Source organism: Sciurus vulgaris (genome assembly GCF_902686455.1).
Source record: "Sciurus vulgaris genome assembly, chromosome: 10".
Lineage (NCBI taxonomy): Eukaryota > Metazoa > Chordata > Mammalia > Rodentia > Sciuridae > Sciurus > Sciurus vulgaris.
In genome coordinates, this window is record NC_136470.1 from 122,548,360 (window position 1) to 122,569,245 (window position 20,886).

Genomic DNA, 20,886 nt, shown 5'->3' on the forward strand with positions numbered 1-20,886 from the left:
TCTCCACCAATACCTGCCTCTCCACTCGGGGCTGTCTCTGAGTGATTAGTCTTAGGGCGGGCTGAGGATGCAATATGATATTGTTTTTAAAAAGGTTTGCCCCACACCCCGCATAAGTAAGCACTGAGCGTATACATTCATTATAAGGATGAGAAATGTGGCCTTTGAGTGAGGCTGGGCTGTCTGCTTTGTGAGACAAGCAACAATGTCATGGACAGCTGGGAGCTTGTGGCATGAGTGTCATCAGTCTGAAGCAACAGACGTGTCCAAGACAGGCATTGACCAACATGGATGCTAATGAATTGTGCAGTGTGAGGCAAGCCATCCTGGCCCAATAAGAGTCCACCTGGGACCATACCAACTGCTTTCCCCAGTACTACCTGTGTGCTGATTTAAAGAGAGATGGATGTTTATCCCTGGGCAGATGGGTAGGGAATTCTTGAACACTGTTTGCAAGACTTCAGTAAAAATGTTTCATGAATTCTGCCCTGTCACAAGTGTGCATGAATGCTATGCTTTTGCTCAGGCCTAATGGGCTTTATATAGTACAGTACTGATTTTCTTTCATGTTTTAATAGAATCCGATTTAATATTTGCTTTCTGCTCTAGCTGGTGCTGTTGACTGATTCAACACCGAATCCTTCCTGGTGCCCCCCCGACCTTGTTGGTTATTCCCTCATTTTGTGTGTTGGCATTTGATTCCTGTCTCCAGCATGAATCACTTTACACATGTCTTCGTTCAGCTGGCGATGGTCACGTGCATGAATTCTGAATGCATTACTATCTGGAGAGGCTGCTCCAGCAGATCTGCTGTTAGGAAGGGGGTGGGGGCTTCCAGGCAGGATTCATTTCCATCCGTTAGACATTGAGGAGACCCAGACTCATGCTTGGGAGTCTGGGGCTAGGATCTGGCAGGAAATTCTCCAACTTCATCTCAAACTGCCCAGCACTATGACTATTAATTCAGCAACATTCTGCTCTCCTACAAAGTACCAAGCTCTCCAGAATTTCACAACAAGGCATTTCCACTTCTGCTGGATGGGAATAGCCATGAACAGCTGTTCAGATGGAAGAAGCTGCCCTCCTTGGGTCCCAGTGCGCCTGGCTGGCTTGGAGAAGGAGAGTGTGTTCAGAACAGGGGTATGGTTAAGAACATGAGCTTTGGGAATCAGGCATGTCTGAGTGTCCGTGCTGGCTTCAGTTCCTACAGACCATATGATCTATATCATAGAAGTTCTATATGTAGATCTAAATCTAGATATAGATATCAGATATAGATATCTAGATATAGATATCCAGAGCCAAACTCTATAAGTTTAGTTTCCTAAGTAATTGTGATAATTATTGTGTCTTATTGGTAGGGTTCTTGGGGTGTATAAATGAGGTAAATGCATATAAAGTAGCTAACTGAGGGTCCAGAAACACTCTCTCCTATGTTATTATGTTGTGGGGTCAAAAATTGTGGTTGTGTGACCCTCTCCTGCTCAACAATGCTTCTTGACTTCATGCACTAAAGTTGGTACAATGTGAATATTCATCTCCCTGGGTGCTTTTGTAACCTGTCCTATAGAAAAAAAAAAAGTCCCAACCATAATGCATCTACAGGTAGATCCCAATTTGTGTTTGTGCAGTATTCCAGGATCTGTGGGACTTTTGGATGGGGCTGCTCATATGCCACTACCCTTGACTTCTACTTCAGTGAAGAAAAGTCCAGGGATTCAGTAAGCATCCAGTATACAAACATTTTATTAAACCAAAATCTCACTGAAGGATATGACTTGGTTCAAGAACAAGAAGACTTGAATTCACATTCCTTGGCACGTTAGGATGGAAAGAAAGAAATCTTCAGTGGGGATGATCAACAGGGGGTTTGGGGCAGGTTGTCATCTCCATCCACCATTTTTTTTTTTCATGGAATGGATTGGAGCACAGATATTTGGGGCTGAGGAGGTGGGGGTGGATGCATATGATAAGGGTGGTACGGTACCAGATGCAGACCACAGAGATGTGGGACAAGGAAGCTTGTGGCCAGCCTCACTGGGTCCATCTTTGTCTCCCTGCAGGTGTTCCCTCAGGTCCCCGCAATGTCATCTCATTGTCAATGAGACATCCATCATTCTGGAGTGGCATCCTCCGAGGGAGACTGGTGGGCGGGATGATGTGACCTACAACATCATCTGCAAAAGTGCCGGGCAGACCGCAGAAGCTGCTCCCGCTGCGATGACAACGTGGAGTTTGTGCACAGGCAGCTGGGCCTGGACCGAAGTGCCGTGTCTCCATCAGCAGCCTTTGGGCCACACCCCTACACTTTTGACATCCAGGCCATCAATGGAGTCTCCAGCAAGGAGTCCCTTCCCCCCCGCAGCATGTGTCCGTCACATCACCACAACCCAAGCTGGTAAGTCTGGAGGCTCTGTGCTCCTCGGTCTGTGTGGCTGACTTTTTACCCAGCTCTGTGTTGGGACACTGCTGCAGCCACCTCCATTCTGCCAGTCTGCCTTCAGGCTGCATCCAAGGAGTGAAAGCATCAAATGACAGGCATTTGCCGCCGTGGAGGAGGCAGTTGTATTGTTTTGAGTTCAAGAGTGAGCAGGAGGCTAGGGAATTTTCTTCTATCCAGCATCAAAGCAAAGGTGTATATCCAAGCTAGAAAGAGCTTGGTGCTCTGCATCCAGCCAGGATGCTGTTAGAAGGAGGAATGGGGGATAGACAGACAGATGGATAGATGGGCAGATTAATAGATAGATGGATGCACTGATGGACAGATGCATGGCAGACAAACAAATGGGGTGAGTGGGTGGGAGAATTGCAAGACCTTGAGAACAGAACCCCAATGATGCTCTAATGGAAAACCTAATGAAAGAAATTTCCCAGAAATCATATGATAAAGGCAATATTGCCATCATAGATGGTTTTTTGATTAAACTCCTGTTATTCAAGAGTAAATTCCCCTTTATGGCTTGCTCAGATGAATGCTACAATGTTACAGAGACCTCAGATAGGTGGCAATAGATCACTCCCAATAGCTGGCACATCCCTGTGCCTTGCACAGCTCAGAACACATTCTCTTCTCTTTATTTCTTTATCTCTTACTCTTCTGATCTTTTCTCTTTATTGCTTTTCACACCTCTTACAACAACAATCCATTTCTTTTTATCCATTGAGCCAGTCCCTTCGTTCACTAACTCACTCATTTATTTACTCATTCATTATTAAGAGGCTGTCATTTAGCATCTACTCTATGCCATGCTGTGGATTAGGTACTGTGACAGACACAGTGATACTTGGAAACGTTCATTCCTCCCATGAAACTCATTAGCTGAAGAATTTGCAGGACTAAAGTACAGAGCCGCAAGATGGTGTATACTAAGCACTGTATGCTGTGAATACCAAGGGAGATGGAAAAGAACAGTCTCTCCCCTGTGTGACCGTGCAAGGCTGCAGAGGCGAATGAGCACCACGTATACCAGCAATGGGGGTCATAGGCAGTAGACCATGATCCTATTTGGAATTATAGATTTTTCTCAATCACCGAATTCTAGGAGGACAGCTTGTTAGTAGACTAGCAGGAGCCTGACATCTCTCTGTGCTCTCTCTCCCTCTGAGCATCTCCCCTTTCTTGACTTCTTTCCCACTCCATCCTTTTCTCTCCTCACTTCCCGGTCTTCAGTCTTATTCTGCCTCTTTTAATACCAGGCATCTTTGATGCCAGATGATTCTGGGGTTTAAGCTGTCAGAACTGAGAAGAAAAAAAGGTGTTGTAGGAGTTCATAGCTGTCCAGATGGCTGTGTTGTTGTTGTTGGTGTGTGTGTGTGTGCATGTGTGTGTGTGTGTGTTCTTGTGGTGTGTTTGTATGTATGAGCACGGTCACGTGTTTACATGCATAAGTGTATAGTGAGAAAATAAGAGTGGAAGTGTAGAAGGCTCCAGCTGGTGACCACAGCCCAGTGCCATGGAGACAAAGGTTGTGACGGTCCATCTTACCCAGTGAATAGGGAGTGGTAATTTCTGCATTATGTTGAGCATGTAGTATAGGCTGCTTTTGTTAGCAGTATTTCCCTTGGAGAGTTTAAGGCAGAAAACTGGCTGAAATATTTTAGTGTCCCAGCTTCTGGGAATAACAATCCTGCCAGGCTGTCATGTAACGCTGGGCTTGGCCGTCTTTCTCTCTCTAAGCATGTGCGAATAAACCTGCCACTTACATCAGTTTGCTTGTATTTCGTCCCCTCCCTTCTCCCTTCCCTTATCCTGCTATTCCCGAACCTGCCCATCTGCTTGTTTTGCCATCTGCACCTTCCCAGGCTGCAGCAGAGCTGAGGGACCAAGGCTTCTGCAGGGGCCCTTGCATTACCAACATTCAAAATATTTATTTTTATCCTTAGTCACTTGCTCCTGCAGAGACACATTTCTTGTGCCCTTTGTTCTCCTTCTCACAAGCCCTTTATTCTCAGCCTTCCCTGATTTTGTCATCTCAGTTTCTATCTTCATCTTCCAATCTATGGTTCCTTTTTGCTGATTCTGGAGTTTGGATGTCAAGGCTGATGATAAGTGAGAGAAAGATGCAACTCTTTCTTGGTGGCACGAGATGCTCTAAAGCAAATATCACAAAGACCAGTCATTCCACAAATAAGGGGACTGTGAGGCTTTGAGGAACATGGTGTTGTCACACTAGTTGGTGAAGGCTTACATGAATAAAGTTGTCTTCAGCCAACACTTAGATTTGTTTTAAAGTAGAAACCATTAGAATAAACATTTGAGCCTATACCTCTGCAGGAACAGTTTGGAAACATGAATAGAAGCTACATGTTTTACCAAAGATGGACGAGAGTCTACAAATAGCACGCATCATGAAACCTGAATGTCTCAGATCCAGTGAGGACTGAGGCACGGCGTGTCTAGTCCCTTCCCAGAACACTCTGAGCTTGTGCACTCTGGGTCGGGTCGGGTTAACCTCCCTCCCTTGGCCTCAAGGTGTAGTACAACCCCTGTCAGTGCCTGTGGTCACCACCATCCCAGCGTTTCAGTCATGAGTAGGTAGGTGGCAGGTCCCAGAATCAAACATTAAGTCAACTGTCCATGTACTGAATGCCTGTGCCTACTCTGCTTGGAATTTTGGGTGGGTCCTGACTAAGGAAGACATGAGTAATAACTACTGCCATTGACCTGTCACATGGGTGTCTCTCTTGAGTTCATAGAGAATTTTGGAATATGTGGACTCATTTGATCCTCTTACTTATCAAATAACAGGAATGATCATTCCTATTTTTCAAATCAGGAAGCAGAGACAGAAAGGGATTTGGAGACTTTAAGATGATGGGTGCTCAGAGAAACTGGGAATTAAAGTAGGGTCAGTAGGATATCACCTCTTTTTTCTGCCTTCCCCAGGCCTATCCTAAAAGTGGACAATGCCTCTGGGTTCCCATTTTATTTTTTATTTACTTATTTATTTACTTATTTATTTAGTGCTGGGGATTGAACCCAGGACCTTGTGCATGCAAGGCAACCACTCTACCCACTGAGCTATCTCCCCAGCCCCTGGGCTCCCCATTTTAGAGTCTCCAACAATAGGCTTTTTTTGGACTCCAAGCACCCTGGTCTAGAAAGAGAATTTGAAGACACTGTGATTGTCTTCTGGATCACTGGGCTCACAACACATAGCTCTTCACACATAGGTGAACTCAATTTGGGGGTCACCAAAGGGTCTGTTGAGTCCCGAGACTCGGTTTCCATCTTCCATCACAACCCTAGTCCCGTATACAGTGGTGGCATTCAAGTACTTTATATTTGCTTAGGAACATCAGGATTGAATCCTCCTCACCCAGGGTATAGGCAATGGTGGATAACTGCCATTTTTAAGCACCTTCAGCATGCCTACCCCCTCCAAGTTCTTTACAGAGATGCGATGGGTCAGAGGAAGAAAGTGGAGGCAGAGTGCTTCTGGAATTTGCTCAGTATCTTACAGCCAGCAAATGATGTTTCTGGGTTTCAAACTCAGGTTTGTGGCCATTTTATCCTCAGACTGATCAAAAATCACATTACGGTGGAACATGTAAGTTATAAGCTCTCTCTAAGCTATTGCCACATAGCTGGGACACTTTAGCTGTCAAAAAATATGTCCATCATCTTTGGTCAGGGTTGGTCATGAATTATGCAAGCTCGAATTTACGTGAGGTCTTCAGGGATGCAGCCTCACACTGAATACAGCTGCCAGGAGTTTAAAATAGACCAGATCAGGTGGAACTTTCTCTGTTCCAGTGGCCAAGCGATCTGCAGAGACATTGTTATCACCACTAACTCCCCACAGTCACTCTCCGACACCTGGCTCCAGATTCAGACTGATGGCTAGATCATCCAGCTGTCAGAGAGAATTAAGTAAATGACAAACTTTACTCCTTTCCTTTGCCAACTAGACTCTGAGTATCAGAGTTGGGGAAGGGGATCTCAGAGGAGATCTTGGGGAAAAGACAAATCAGATCAGTGAGTGATTTGAGACCACCGTAGCCAGAGCGAACAGACTCTAAGGCTTGGGGAGCCAGGCAGTATTGGAGAGGGGCGAAGCAGGGCCAGGCTTAAGGCAGTAGCAATTAGTAAGGGACTACAGGGAACTGAAGGACACAGATGCGATCACTATCCGGCTCCCATAAGTGTTGCCATGCCCAACACTGCCTGATTTTATAAGCTGAAAATCCAGATTTAAAATGTTGACAACTGATTAGAAAATTTTAGACCACTCAAGAGCCAAACAAATCCAATTCTGAATTTGGCCTTTTGGCTATGGTTTGCAACCTCCGATTCCGAGGGCTAATCTGATTTACCCAGCCCATCATGAGGAGTGAGCTGTGTCTCTGCATCTCATTCCACCCTGAGGCTGTCGTCTTCCTCACCTCTTGGGCTCACGGCAGCAGCCTTGCAGTGCGGGGACTCCAGGAGTTGGTTCCCCTCTCTGTACCCCTCATGATTCATGCAAGTTCATTTATCTGCCAAGATCCCTCAGTTCTTGCCTGTAAAATGAGAATCATGATGCCTGCCTGCTCGTTCTGTAGTGACAGGCAAATGAGATAGCGGATGGAAAATCACTCGGTAAACCATGCCATGGGCTGGGAGATTAGCATCCTTTCTGAGAATATGTCCTAAACCGGAGAGCAGTGTGCTGGATTTTCTTCCCTCGGCTGTTTCCTTCCAGAGCTTCTCAGTCTGTTTGTTTGGGACTGATGTTATCTGCATCAGATATGTAATAGATATCTGTTTGCTCTGTGCCGAGAGAAATGGGCACCAAAACAGATGGTGGCCAAGTCTGCATCAGGATGAGCTAACGATGAGGGTGGGACCAGAGCCCAGAAACTGCATACCTGGCACACTGTGCTCCTGCCGCTCAGAGGAGCCCTTCTGTCCATCGTGTGTTTGGAGAAGTAATACTTTTCCCCCGACTCTCACGCTTCCATCAGCACAATTTATATCTGGCATTTACATGACGCACCGTTCATGTGTGGCCTGCTGTGCCAAATGCATGAGAAATACGGTTTATCATGCCCACAACACACACGCAATTCAATGCTTAATATTGTTTTTGAAAAACCATACTGCTTTTATTAATAGTCACAAACCCCTCTACTTTGTCCATTTTAAGGCATTTTTGAAGTTCTTAGAAAATTAAAGTTACTCAGATACACTACTTTTCCCACAAAATAATTACCTAGACCATCAATTCCTCTGAATTCATCACCTAATTTACATTATTCCTTGGTTAAATATAGTATTTGCATGCATAAAGAATAATCTTTGAATATGAAAAGGAATTTATGATATTGCAATATATTGAGCTCTTTGGAGGAAAGATATTATGTAAATCTCAAAATTAAATATTAAAACAATATTACATGCTGCCTGTAAAAATGTAGAGTGTTAAGATCCCATATGCTGGAACCAGTTCATTTTTAAAGGCTGGTCTCATTGGAAATTAGCAGGCAAAATTTGCTCCAGAGCAGAGAAAAGATTGAGTCAGAACTTGAAAAGAACTGGAGCAACTTTCAACTTTCATTGAAATGAATCAAAAAAAAGTTTTAGAAACTTAAGTAAATAAAATTTTTGCCATTCTTCCTTCAATTTCATAGTTCATTTCTTTGTTTTTTTTTTTTTTTTTTTCTCATTATTTCTAGAAAGGCTGTTTTTGTTGTTTTGTAAGCTCTGGCATTGAGAAGGACCTTCCGTGCAACCTCAGAAAGGCCCTGGCCATTTGCAGAGTGGCGTGTTGTCTGTGGAGCTGAGGAGGTTGGCAGGTGACACTGCTCATGACCAAGCTTGTGCCCTCCCCACCCATTCCCTGGGCAGCCTTTGGGTTCTCAACTAGATGGTGGCCTCTGCAGAGAACCAGACTTTCTCACCTGTGCCAATTTCGTAAGAGAGGTGCTACACAATGTCAAGCACAGAGAGCCTTGGAAAATACTTACCAGATGACTTTGGTCCCCACAGACAAGCATTATCATATAAGTGCTCCGCAGGGCTATGGTAATCAGAATGTGTCCTGGTGATCCACAAAGGGCATCTTAAGATCCATCCCAGATCAGCCAGGTGACTGACCAGGTATCTGCCTCTGTGGTTCCTACAAGGAAAATGTTAGAAATGATGCTTAATATGATGCTATCAGCCTGATCCCCACACAGAGTCCCCACCACCCTCAGAGAGGGCTGGTTGGTCTGTTTAAAGACTTTAACTTCGGAAATGTGTTCATTTGCTCAACACAACTTTTTGACAGTCTTCCAAGTGCTGACTCAAGGGTACTGCTTCTTAAGGGCTGCCATTCATTTACTTTCTCAACAAATATTTATTGAGACAGCCTGTGTGTCACGCATGGCTCCACATACCAGGAACACAGCAGCAAACAAAGCAGACCAAGATCTGTCCCTGGTGGAGCTCACATTCTAGTTCATGGCACCCACTGAGACTGGGATCCAAGGTCCGAGCCAGGCACAGAGTGAATGGGGTCTCTCCTGGGAAGTGACTCAAGGGATCCTGAATGCTCACCTTGGCTCTTAGGACCACACTCTGTGAATGTGAGAACATTCCAGAAGTTAGAAGTAACCACATGCAGATGCTAGAGAGCATTTCAGTCCTTGGTGGTTGCTGCTCTGACTCTTCTTAACCTGATGAAGTCCACATGGGGTCGTTATAACCCTCAATTACAGAGGGAACACTGGGTGGATGAGGAAACGGTAGTCATTTGCCTTGGCATAGAGGGTGGGAGGGAGCAGGGTTCCAGTGATCTTAACACTCCACCCCCTGTGGCAAGTCAGCTCCAGTCAGACTAGGACTTCCAGAAGAGCACGCCCTGAATCTATCTTATTGCCCAGTGTCTAGCTAGATGCTGAACATAGAAAGTCTTCAATAACTGTTCATTGAATGAGCTAATAAATTAACTAGTTGCACGAATGAATGCTATCTTTCTGAAGTTAATCCTGGCATCAGCAAATGGTACCGTTTCTGCTCTCTGGGGTTTTCCCTTCATCAGGCATCTTTGTTGTAAGGTTCTGTTGAAATTAAACTCACACATTCTCCCAGGTATTGGTGAGACCTGGGGCTTCCGGTCACACTATCTCCCCAAAACATGGTCCCATGGGAACTACTCTGCCCTGACTGACCTGAGCCCCACGGAAGTGGACTCAGCTGCTTGAGCGACGCCATTGAGGGTAGTGGGGATGGCGTTCCAGCGCTGCTTTCTGTCCACCTGTGTGCCAGCTCTGTGCCTATCATTTTCACAGCACCATCCATGTCAGACAGGCAGGAGCACCAGGGGTTTTTGAATGCAGCAATTAACAAAACAGTAATCAAGCTAAGTGTTTCAGAAAATTAACATCTTCTCTGAACGGATGTGAAAGATGGGGGGAAAGGCACATTAAATGTTCTGGGTAAATAAAGGCAATGCTGGACCACAAATATTTCCCAGTACAAGGGAGACTCTGCCAATTCCCCAGGCCTGGGGATCAGTTTCCTTCCAAGAACCAAACAGAACAATGGTGTCTAAGAATCGAGCCTAGGGTTTAGCTGACTTTTCTTTCTTTCTTTTTCTTTTTGGGTTACAAAAGAAATTTGTTTCCTGACAGTTGGAAAGTACCACCTAACAGTGTGTTCTTGGAATGTGAGTCCCAGGGGATGCTTTGCAAAGAAGGGCTTTTTGGTGAAAAAGCATAATATTCTAGAGCCTATAATTTTGATGTTTTGAGAAATTCTGCAATTAAAAAACAAAATTAACCTTGTAGATTCACACTTTCAAAATGTCTTACCACCGAGCCCTTTTGTAAGGATTAGGTGTTAAAAATCCATAGAACCCATATTTCAAGAACACCATTCTAGAACATTCAACGTCACAAAGGTTGCCTCTCATTCAGAATGGGCTCCCATTCCCAGGGCACATCCAGAGTAACTGAAACCATTTCGTCACTTTAAGTGAGCATCAGACTGAGAAAACTTTCATAGTATAGGAAACCATTCTTCCTTCTTGTCTGGGCAGTAAAGTGGTGGATGTTTTTCAAATAGCTTATATGTATATCATCACTATCATTTCTCCCACTGTGATATCCTGGGTAACTTTTGTAACCTCTCCAGGTCCCAATTTCCTCATTAGCAGAATGGAGATAATATAGCCACCCCATAGAGCAAGACATGTAAAGCACTTAGCAAGACGAGTTAGCAGATGGTGGCTACTGCTATTATTAAAGAATGCTCTGCACTTTCCAGGAGGGAACAATATATTTGGGAAGATGAGTTTTGTATAAGTAGAAGCCATTATCACGGTACTTCTGGTAAGGCAACAATCATATTGTATGGTAACAGTGTGACTACACTGGATCAAGAGCTCCTTAAAGGCAGACCGTGTCCCCCAGCTCAGGTTCTTGGGAAATGGATGGTAAATGTTTGTTGAATGAATTAGTGAGGTGTGTAGGAAAATCAAACAAGTTGAAGAAACAGTGAATTTAAAGGAGGATGAGCCAGAGCAGTTTTCATGGGGAAAGGAAGAGTTTGGGGCTGAGGTGGTGAGAAAGGACCTCAGAGAAGTAGAATAGGCAGAATCACACTTTTGAGAGATCAGCAAGAAGATCAGCTTTCTGGATTGAGGGTTTCTGTAGTGGAGACATGTTCAAAGGTTAAGGGACTGCCTGGCGGCAGATGTCACAGGGCATGACTTTAGGCTGATCCCACAGTGAACTAGGGAGAGTGCTTCAGTGTGAGAGCATCTCAGGTGGGCACAGAGCTATAGCAGGTGTTCCCAACCTTTCCCATTGCCATCTGTGTGACAGATGATACCAAGTGCATGACACATTCCCCAGTGCACTGCCTGCAAAGCCATTCTTTTCCTGCCCCACCCTTGCAAGCATATCAAAATGCAATTAAGGAAGAATGATGCTGTTAAGGAGGTAACCTCAAAATCACTCTAATTTCCTTTTAAAGAATCACTCATGAATTTCAGTCCTTTATCTTGTTCATAACAAGTGCTTGTTAACACACCTCATGGTGTCTTCCGTGTGTGTCACAACATGGCATTTAAGAACCAAGGATCTGGTCCACTGTGGACCAGATTCCTTTCCTTCTGAAACTGTAAGGCTAGATTCCTCTAGTGAAGAGCTCAGGGCAAGGCCCTGGCTATTAACCAGGTGGAAAGGTGAGGGAGCCACCATATCTAGAGCACTTATGTCCTAGGCATGGAGCTACACATCAGATTCATTTTCTCAATTAACTCTTTTAACACGTCTGAGAGAGAAGAACCGTTTTCCATATTATTCAAGTGAGAGAGGCCATTGGTCCCAGGAAAACATATTTCACTCATGGATGATTGAAGAACTGAAAGTATTAAGTAGGAATATCTCAAAATGAGATGTTCACCATACCCCTTTTAGCAGGGCAGAATTCTTTATTTTCCAGTGCCAGGAAGCTGCTACTCTTCCATTAATTCTCACATAATCTTTTGTATTCCAGCCTGTCCTGCAGGGACATTCAAGGCCAGCCAGGAAGCTGAGGGCTGCTCGCATTGCCCCTCCAACAGCCGTTCCCCTTCAGAGGCGTCTCCTATCTGCACCTGCCGGACTGGCTACTACCGAGCGGATTTTGATCCCCCAGAAGTGGCGTGCACTAGTAAGTGTCTAGTAAGGGCTTTGGGCTGGGGGATTTGGGTCCTTGACAGTGCACATGGTGGACCTGGGGCAGGAAAGAGAAGCCAACCTTTCATTGCAGTCCAAGGCTGAGGTGCTGGCCATGGTGCTGAAATAGCAAACTCTTGTGCTGCAGGGTACCAAACCCTTCTCTCTGCTCAGTAGCACAAGATCAGGATTATGTTCTTTCTTCTGTACTCCTATAAGATGGGAGGGTCAACCTATCACCCCAGCAGGACAACGTCTGGTCATCAGATGGTAAAATGCCGGCCTGGAGAGTACTCTGAGTGCAAGCCAAGATCCACAGAATACTGCAATGACTCCTACTAATTCTTCAGAACCCTTCCCCCAATCCCCTCCTGGTCCCCACAGCTGAAACTCTCCTCTCTTCATTGGATTCCTGTATATTTGCAACCATGCTTCTCCGGAGCTCTCGCAACTTGGTTAATTGTCCAGTTTCTCCGATTGTCTTATCCTCACTACCAAATGAGAGTCCTTCTGTCCAGGACCATGGATTCATCTTCCTGCGTTCCTTCTTATTGCCAGCATTTTGCAGCACCTGTGCTTTTCTGAAGGACAACATGAGAAGATGACTACAGGGTGCATCAATGAGGCATAAATTCCAAGGATGAGGGAGCAGCAGATTCATCCCCTTGCTCCTTATCTGCTTTAGAGGGAAAACCAGTCATCCTACCAAAGCAGAGGGCAGCTCTGCTCCCCTGGATAGTACAGGGGTGATTTCCTCCCAGCCTTCCCCTCATAACCCTGGGAGGCAGGAAGCACTACTCTCTGTGTAGCACTTTACACAGTGTGTTACTCTTTCCCTAAGGGTTGCAGCCTGAAATAGTGATGATCTGTCTTTTCAGTATTCCGAACAGGTTCTGGGATCAATACTCCAGGTGAACCTCTAATCATGCTGGAACTTTCTTCTGCATTGTAGGCACTGCCATGTCTTGCCATGAGCAAGGACCATCCCTTACACCTTGGTAGACCAAGTCCCTCTCACTGACCCCCAGGGCACAAGGCTGCAGAGGAACATTTCATACATATTTTCAGTTTGGTAGACAGAAAAAAAACTGGATTCTGAGTGGAAGAATTTCTTAATTCTGGCCTTGTAGCAAATGTAACCTTTGCTGGTTACAAAGGAGGAATGAAAGTGTCTTCTGGATCAAGGTCCTGCGCTCGATCAATGCTATAGATTTGAACTGAGGAAAAGCTCTTCCTCTTGTAAACTGATTTTCCCCAGACTTCTTTCTCTGGTGGGTGGAGATTAACAGAAATAATTCCATTTCTGCTGACTGTCTTTCTGTGGCGGTGTATCTTCCACCGAGTTCTGAGGTTCCCCTGGGGGGTCTTCCATGAGCCTACAGAGCACTGTTTAATCCTGCTTCTTTAGAAGACACTTATGATGCCAGTAGCTACTGCCTGGCTGTTCAGACTGAGGACCGGTGTCTTTGATGTCCAGAGCATTTGGCCAGGTCTCATGGCTCACCTCCTGAACCAGTTCCCTCCACCTCTGCTCCTGATCCCATCACTGTTCAGGCTCTCTGCTCGCCAATACATGCCCGTAGAAGCCTGAGGCTTCCAGCCTCCCACTTCAGCACACATACCCTATAAGTTTCACCCACTTTTGAATAAGGCTACCTGAAGGAAGGATGCCAATGATCAGACACTGAGAATGCTAAGGTGGAAATGTCCTCCTTGCTATATCCCCTCTCCTATTTATTTATGAAGCTTTATCTTCCAGACACCTTACCTGATGTATCTGAACCAACCGGACCAATTTCTGGAAAAATAAGCCTCCAGTCTATCCTTGGTAAATTCACTCTACCTACTCATGTCCTGAGTCCCCCTGCCACAGACTTTCTCCTTCTCTCTCCTACCCAGCCAGATATGGGGGTTGAGCACATCTTCTCTTTTCCCCTGTGACCTTGCCATTCTCTCCTCCCTTACCCAGAGTGGGATGGAGCTGGACTTGCTCTTGTGTCTCTCCATGACTGCCATACCTTTACGTAGCCCTGCCTCGTAAACCCCCAGATATAGTGTGCTAAGCTCAGACCAGAAATAGATAGCTCCAGTCTTCACTTGGCTATGTTGGCTAGACCTGACAGCTCCTGAATGCACTGTCCAGCTCCTGCCTCAACCTGCAGGTGTTATTGGGGGGACCCAGAGAGCAGGGTTGGGGTAGCACAAAGCTAGGCAAAACAAGTGTAAATAAAGCTATTATTTTATGAGCCTCATTATATATTTGATTTATTGTGTGCCAGGGAAGTACTGTATGAAAAAGTCAATTTGTTGGCTTTTATATTCTCATTAGGGTTTCCTTTTAAAGCATTCTAATTGGAGGTGCCATCTGTTCTTTTAAAAAGGCATCACACGTCACCACAGTAAATAATTTTTCAGATACAAGGAGCATATCTAGAGTGGTTGAGGCAAGGCACAGCCCTGCACTGTGGCCTTGGGGCCCCATCTGGCCCAGCAGGTAAAGAGGGCAGGTGTGCAGGGTCCCAGCCATGCCTGAGAGAGGCTGGTTGGGGCCTGGACAGGGAGGGCTTATTCACTTTGCAAATAGAAGTCTTCCATCTGTCCTACCCGAAGACAATTATGGTCTGGGTTGGCACCTGGGGGGGCCTCAGGTGAAGAAGGAGAGGTCTTTCATTCTAACACATACAGGACTGGGAGGATCTACAGTGCCCGGATTCTGTGGATGGGAGGAGGGAGCAGGATCAGGACAGTCCAAGGTCTAAGGACTCAAACTCCCAAGAACTTCCGGTTTGACTTGTTACCACTCTTTCTAGATAAGTGAGATGATATCAACAGTCCACTTACTCACCAACAATAAGGAATATTTTTAAAAGAATCTTACAACTTTCCAATTGTGCCCTCTTACAAGGCTATAAAACCTATAATGTGCTATGAATTAATTTTTTTAATGAATCCTGTAAATCTTTTGGGCTGGCGTATATATATTTATAATATATAATAATATATATTATATTACATTATATTTTTATTTAGCCCTCAACCTGTGGGACCCGCCATTTCCTCTAGGCAGACGGTGTCAGAACTAATATATATTACATTTATTATTATTTTATTTTTATATTTATTATTATATTTATTATAATACGTGATAAATAATATATAATAAATGTTCATTTATTGCATCTAAACTTTGAGAATGTTGTCCCATTTTGAACAGGGATTCCCTTTACCTAGGAGAGGCCCTGGCATCCCTGTGTGCCTACCTTGTTCTTGAACCTTATTAATGGACTCAGCAGGGTTGCAGTTGCGCCCTAAGACAGTGCAGAAGGGACTGGTGTGGGCTCTAGGTGACCTCAGATGTGGCACAGTGAGCTCTGGAGCTGAGTCTGCCATCACATACTTCTGCTGGTCTGTGGACAGCCAGTCCCCTCTTCCTTATTTCCTTCCTTGCCCAGGCCTCCTGCTCTAGATCTGCTGCAGGAGTGTCGAGCTGATGGTTTCCTTTCCCAGTCCGGGACCAATACTGAGCAACAGATCTCATGGGCTGAGGCAGGAGCCTGGTGTCGGGGAGTCACAGGCAGATCACAGGTGCCTCCCCACCCCTCTTTGCTATTGAAATGCAGCCAGGCTACCTGGATAATGGGGACCACCTTCACTGAGAAAGTACCGATGTGCCACTAAGGCAAGGAGGAGACAGAGGGAGGGGACAAGGGTCAGGTGCTGCCCCATCTGCAGGGACGGTTGGGAATGTTGTGGACCGAGGAGCTGGAAGTGACTCAGCTTTGGGCTTGCTGTGCTTCTGCTGCAGCGGTTGCTGCTGTCCTCTTCACGCCTGCAGGAGAAACATTGTTTTTTTCCTCTGCCATCTCACCACAATCAACATAGAAAACTTCTGGAACTCCAAAAGTTGTGGAGATTTGTCCCCACCAACACCAAAAATTCTGCAACCATGGACGCCCACTGGGTGTCCTCTAACAATTTATTTCTGGTACCATCTGCTAGAGGAAGTGGCAGATCCCACAAGTGGAGGGCTCAGTCCCCAAGACTGCCCCCTCCCACTTTAGATGGTCCACAAGGCCCATGTTGTTTTAATCGTGCTTCTCACCAACCATCTGTAGGGCTTCCCTTATCCCTCCTTAAATTCAATTAATGTGCTTGAGATCTCAGAGGAGTCCTGGCCTCTCTAAACTATTCCCATCTCAAGTGGGTCCTGCTAGAGCTTATCAAATCATCATGGCTTTGGCACTTCAGAGGTCCACGTTTGAGTCTTGACTGTGCCTCCTACTTTCTCTGTGACCTTGGTCTACTTTCTCGACTTTCTTAGCTTCTGTCATTTCAGTCTCGCAACTGCATGCTAATGTATGCTTTTCTGAGTTGTTAGGAAGATTAAGCAAAATCATATTAGAGCATGTTTGGCACGGTGCCTGGTTCATAGTAAACTCTCAATTGATGTTAAAACTTGCTTGAGTTATATCCCTGGAAAGTGTGAAGAACGCAGCAGATACAAAGCTTCCAGAATGGGAGGATGTTGGAGATCTGAAAATCAGAAGGCTATTGTCCGAAGCGCCTCGGTTCAACTCCATCTCTGCACACCACAGTAGAACCCGTGGTGTAGCCCCAAACTACACAGTCCCCTTGGCCTGAAGAGCCTGCTGAAAATATCTGACAAGGGGACTTCCCTGTAGCCAGGCATGCTGTTCAAGGGGGAGGGAACCTGCCACCCTCTCCACTGGGGTGAGAGCAACCAGGAAGCTGGACAGGAGTGGTGGCTGACAGTACTGGCCCTCGGTTCTTTGGAAGCGAGGGCTCATTGACTCCTCCAAGTGAGACTTACTTCCTCTTTCTACGACAGGGTCAGATGGCAAGGGACCTTGACCCGGTCGATCAGACGGAGGGAGCATCCAGGCAGGATCAAGGAAGTGCGTGGTCGTGTGAAACCAAATGCCGCGATGTGTAGCTTCAGTTTTAAATAATTTCTCGTTTACCAGGGGATGAAACGGAAAGGAGGAATTTATGAAGCAGGTGAAAATAGATAATTATGCCTTATAAAATTGCTGTCTGTGAAAAACTATGCGGAAGGACTGGTGTGAAAATAATTACCTTGTTACATTTCTGACCACAAAAACCCTTTTTCTGTCACCCACATGGGAGAAATTTTGATGGATCACAGAGGCAAGTCTGCTTGTCTTGTTTCTTTTATTTCTTCTTCAAATGCAGTGGGTGTCCCTTGAAGTTTTGATCGCAGAAATGGAATGAAGAAGGGGCTCCAAGGTCACTGTGTCCTCTGAGCCCCCTCACTTTCCCCTCAGAAGAGAAGGCACAGTGACAGCCACTCTCTGGGGTACCCCTAAAGGCAAGAAGAGGGACTTTGAGTTTGCCTCCTGATGGTGTGACCTGGGGCAAATGACAGCCTTTTAAAGCATGAGCTTCCTCATTGGTAACACTGGATGTGGTGGTACTCAAATGAAAAGCTCTTGAGAATTTAATTGACAGAATGTAAGTGAAATCCCGGATTAGAACTCAGATCTTTCTGACTCTAGTGCCGCAACCTCAGTGAGAGCTAAAATGTGGGATCTCTTGGAGTGGTGCTATGGGAAGTCATGGGGATGAAGGGGATTTGCATTACCTTACTCTTGAGGGATAGTAATCCTCTCCTTCCTCTCCCATTGCTTTCGCTCCTATAAGTTCCTACTTCTCTCTTTTAAGGGACTGGCAGTTGTTCTCTTTCAGGGGAGCAACTCACAGGACCTCCTCACAGGGCATCAGAGTGGTCCCTGCAGCACAGGGGCCATGCCCCTTGGATGGACTTCCCAGGAATATGGCAGCCCCAGTGTCCAGGCCCTAGTCTTTCTAGGCGAGCTGGGTGGGGAAGGGTCCAGAAGTTGGGAAGGGCCTTGAGATAATAGGGATGAGAGGAAATCCTCTGAAGATGTCCCCTGCAGCTGGTCTGATGGCCATCAGGGTGTTGGGAAGTCTTTAAGGACATGGCTCATTCACCTTCTCCCACTGATCCGGAGCACACCCTGCTGAGTTATGCTCCACAAGATTGCTGGTGATTATTTCCTTTAGACTAGTTGACTTTTAAATGCAGTCCCTGAACAAGCAGCCTCAGTGTCTCCCGGGAACTTGCTAGACATACAAGTTCTCGGCCGCTCCCTAGACCTGCTGAATGAGAAACTCTGGGGGCGGAACTCAGCTATCAGTTTTAACACACTCTGCAGGGGGTTCTGAAGGCTGCTAGCATTTGAGAACATTGCTTTAGAATTAGGTCATATCTCCCTGCCCTCTGCTTTGTGAAGCTGGGGAAGAGGGCCATTGCATGAATTGCCATAGACAGGAACCGTCCCCATCAGCGTCCTGTACTCCAGACTGGCAAACGGGGCGGAGAGACTGTGAAGATGTGTGTGAAAAAGAGTGTGGATAAGATTTGAGTGTGCTCAGGTGAGTGTGCCTGTATTTGAGTGTTTCAAGGGAGATGCTCACTAGTTCTCAGAATGACCTCTCACCTGCTCTGTCTCCATTTTCATTTCATTCACACTCAGGTAGCCTGAGCACTGTGAAACCAACAAGGTAGAGCATTAACTAGGGGCTGGGAGAGGTGATGGGAAGAGAAGGGCAACCAGGGAAATGGTCTGAATGGAGTGGGCTCAGGAAGGCTGAGGGAGAAACTGAGGAAGAAGAAAACTGGCTGTTTGGTATCATTTGCTTGAGCCCTGATTCAGGGTCCAGTGGTTTGGGGATATAAGCAGGTCATGGACCTCACCAACTGGTACCTTCCACTCACCACCTAGCAGGATATCAGACCAAGAGAAAGTCCATGGGGCTGTAACCACAGGGAGGACTTTTCCAGGCCAATATGGCAGGATGCCCCTCTAGCAACAGATGCTCCACCTGGGACAGGAGTCCAGCGCTGTGAATTGGTGACTGCCTGTTTGTCCCCATGCTTCACAATGGGGTGATTTTAAATACTTTTCAAAAGTAGACCATTTCACAAGTGTAGAGTTTACAACATATTAACAGAAGGCTGTTCTATCATGATTAGCTCTACCCTTTGCTGACCAGGGCTTTAGTAAAAGACAGTGTGTGCCCTATTCTATACCCCAGGGGGCTGCTTGATTGTACTCTGACTATGATCCATATTGCACTTAAAAAAAAGTGTCGGGGTGTGGAACATCAGGAATTGAACCTAAGGGCAGGGCACTTAACCACTGAGTCACATCCCCGCCCTTTTTTTTTTTTTTTTTTTTTTTTTTTTTTTTTTTTTTAGTTTGAAACAGGTTCTCACTAAGTTTTCTTAGGACACTACTGTTGCTGAGACTGGCCTGGAACTTGCGCTGTTCCTTCCTCAGCCCCAGAACTGTCTGATTACAGGCGTGCACCACTGTGCCCAACTCATTTGTGTTTTGGAGTGGGAAGTAGGCTGTGTTTTCCTTGAGTGAGAGCCAGACAAAGGTCATACCCACAGGAGTCAGGGCAAGCCATTTCATGAAGTACTGCATTTGGACTCACACCTGGCTGACCAGGTAGAGACTTGTACACCTGGATGCAGAACAAGGAAGTGTGAACAGGCAGTTATTTATAACTGTCACTGCTGCTTCGAAGGGTCAGCATGGCCTGTGTAATGTGCTTTCACACTTCTGTAATCTACAATTTTCTTTCACATTTTTTGACCCATGGCATAACCTTTATGAGGATCATATAGTTCTAAGTTTTAAGCTAAGCCATCACACTGGCTGACTTTTTGTCTCGGCATCTTGTTGTGAGAACATTTGAAATCACAGTTGTTACATTCGGAGAACCCTATAAGCCTGCCACCCAAGCTCCCCACCATGTCAGCCTTCTCTCTCCCACAGCTGTGACACGTGACCATTCCAGTTTTATTTTTCGAGTATTTGTGATGACGACATCTCATATTTTGCAGGATGGCTCTATCCCATGGCTAGCAGCCATTATCCATTATTGTGGAAGAGATCTTCTGTATTTGGCATGCGGTACCTGTGCCCTCATGGCCTTTGGTTGACCACTGAGTAGCATGTTCGCAGTCCTTGGTGTCAGTGTTTTAAGAACAACTTTCTCATTCTGCTTATTGTCCCCTTAAGCTAAACATCTATCTCCAGATTTCCTGAACTATTCCCTCTCCAAACATTCTAGCTAACCTTTCTGAATTTCTCATTTTATCATTAAAACTCTCCAAATACGGCAACCAGAATGAAATTGGTGATCCTCACCTCATCCTGAGCTAGTGAGAGTGATGGCTTTTTCCCTGTGATGGACTGCCGATGTTTACTTGGGTTGCAGTCTCTGACACTACGGATTTGCCAGCCATTAAACAGCCAGTGTTTCTGTTTGTCCCATCCAGAAATGTTGCCATCAGGTCTCCCTATTGCACACTTATAAACATGACCGGAAATTTGCTCCATTGATTCAGCACCATGATCTTTCATGTAGAGATCATACTGAGATTTTTATCATCTCAAATGAGCAGTACTAGTGTTATTAGATTGGGGACTCTGGAGCTCCTGTCCAGGTTCAAGCCCTGCTCTGCCACTTGCCAATTCTGTGGGACAAGTGCCTCCTTTTGTCATCCCTAACATGGGATACTACCCATGTTCGTCTCACCTCATTGTCATGGGAATTAATGCAATAATGCTGTTGAGAATGGTGTTTTGACAAGGGAAACATTTCATAGACACAATTTTATTACTATTATCAGAGTTTCCTACTCTTATGTTATTTTCCAAGCGCTAAAATTTTTCAGTT

At 45.6% G+C, this 20,886-nt stretch overlaps 2 protein-coding genes across 2 annotated transcripts in view; both read left to right on the plus strand.

Annotated features, from left to right (window-relative positions):
• The window catches only part of LOC306670306 (ephrin type-B receptor 1-like), a 307,350-nt gene extending 305,148 nt beyond the window's left edge, over nt 1–2,202 (plus strand). Inside the window, exon 5 of the mRNA XM_079154992.1 lies at nt 2,064–2,202. Within this exon, the coding sequence (XP_079011118.1) occupies nt 2,064–2,164 (101 nt within the window). The 3' untranslated portion in view covers nt 2,165–2,202. The remainder of the gene's footprint in view (nt 1–2,063) is intronic.
• Nucleotides 2,203–10,894: 8,692 nt separating this feature from the next.
• Nucleotides 10,895–20,886, plus strand: part of LOC306637686 (ephrin type-B receptor 1) — a gene marked incomplete at its 5' end in the record, with an annotated part of 135,740 nt that continues 125,748 nt past the window's right edge. Inside the window, 2 exons of the mRNA XM_079100448.1 lie at nt 10,895–10,901; nt 11,969–12,124. Coding sequence (XP_078956574.1) covers nt 10,895–10,901; nt 11,969–12,124 — 163 coding nt within the window. The remainder of the gene's footprint in view (nt 10,902–11,968; nt 12,125–20,886) is intronic.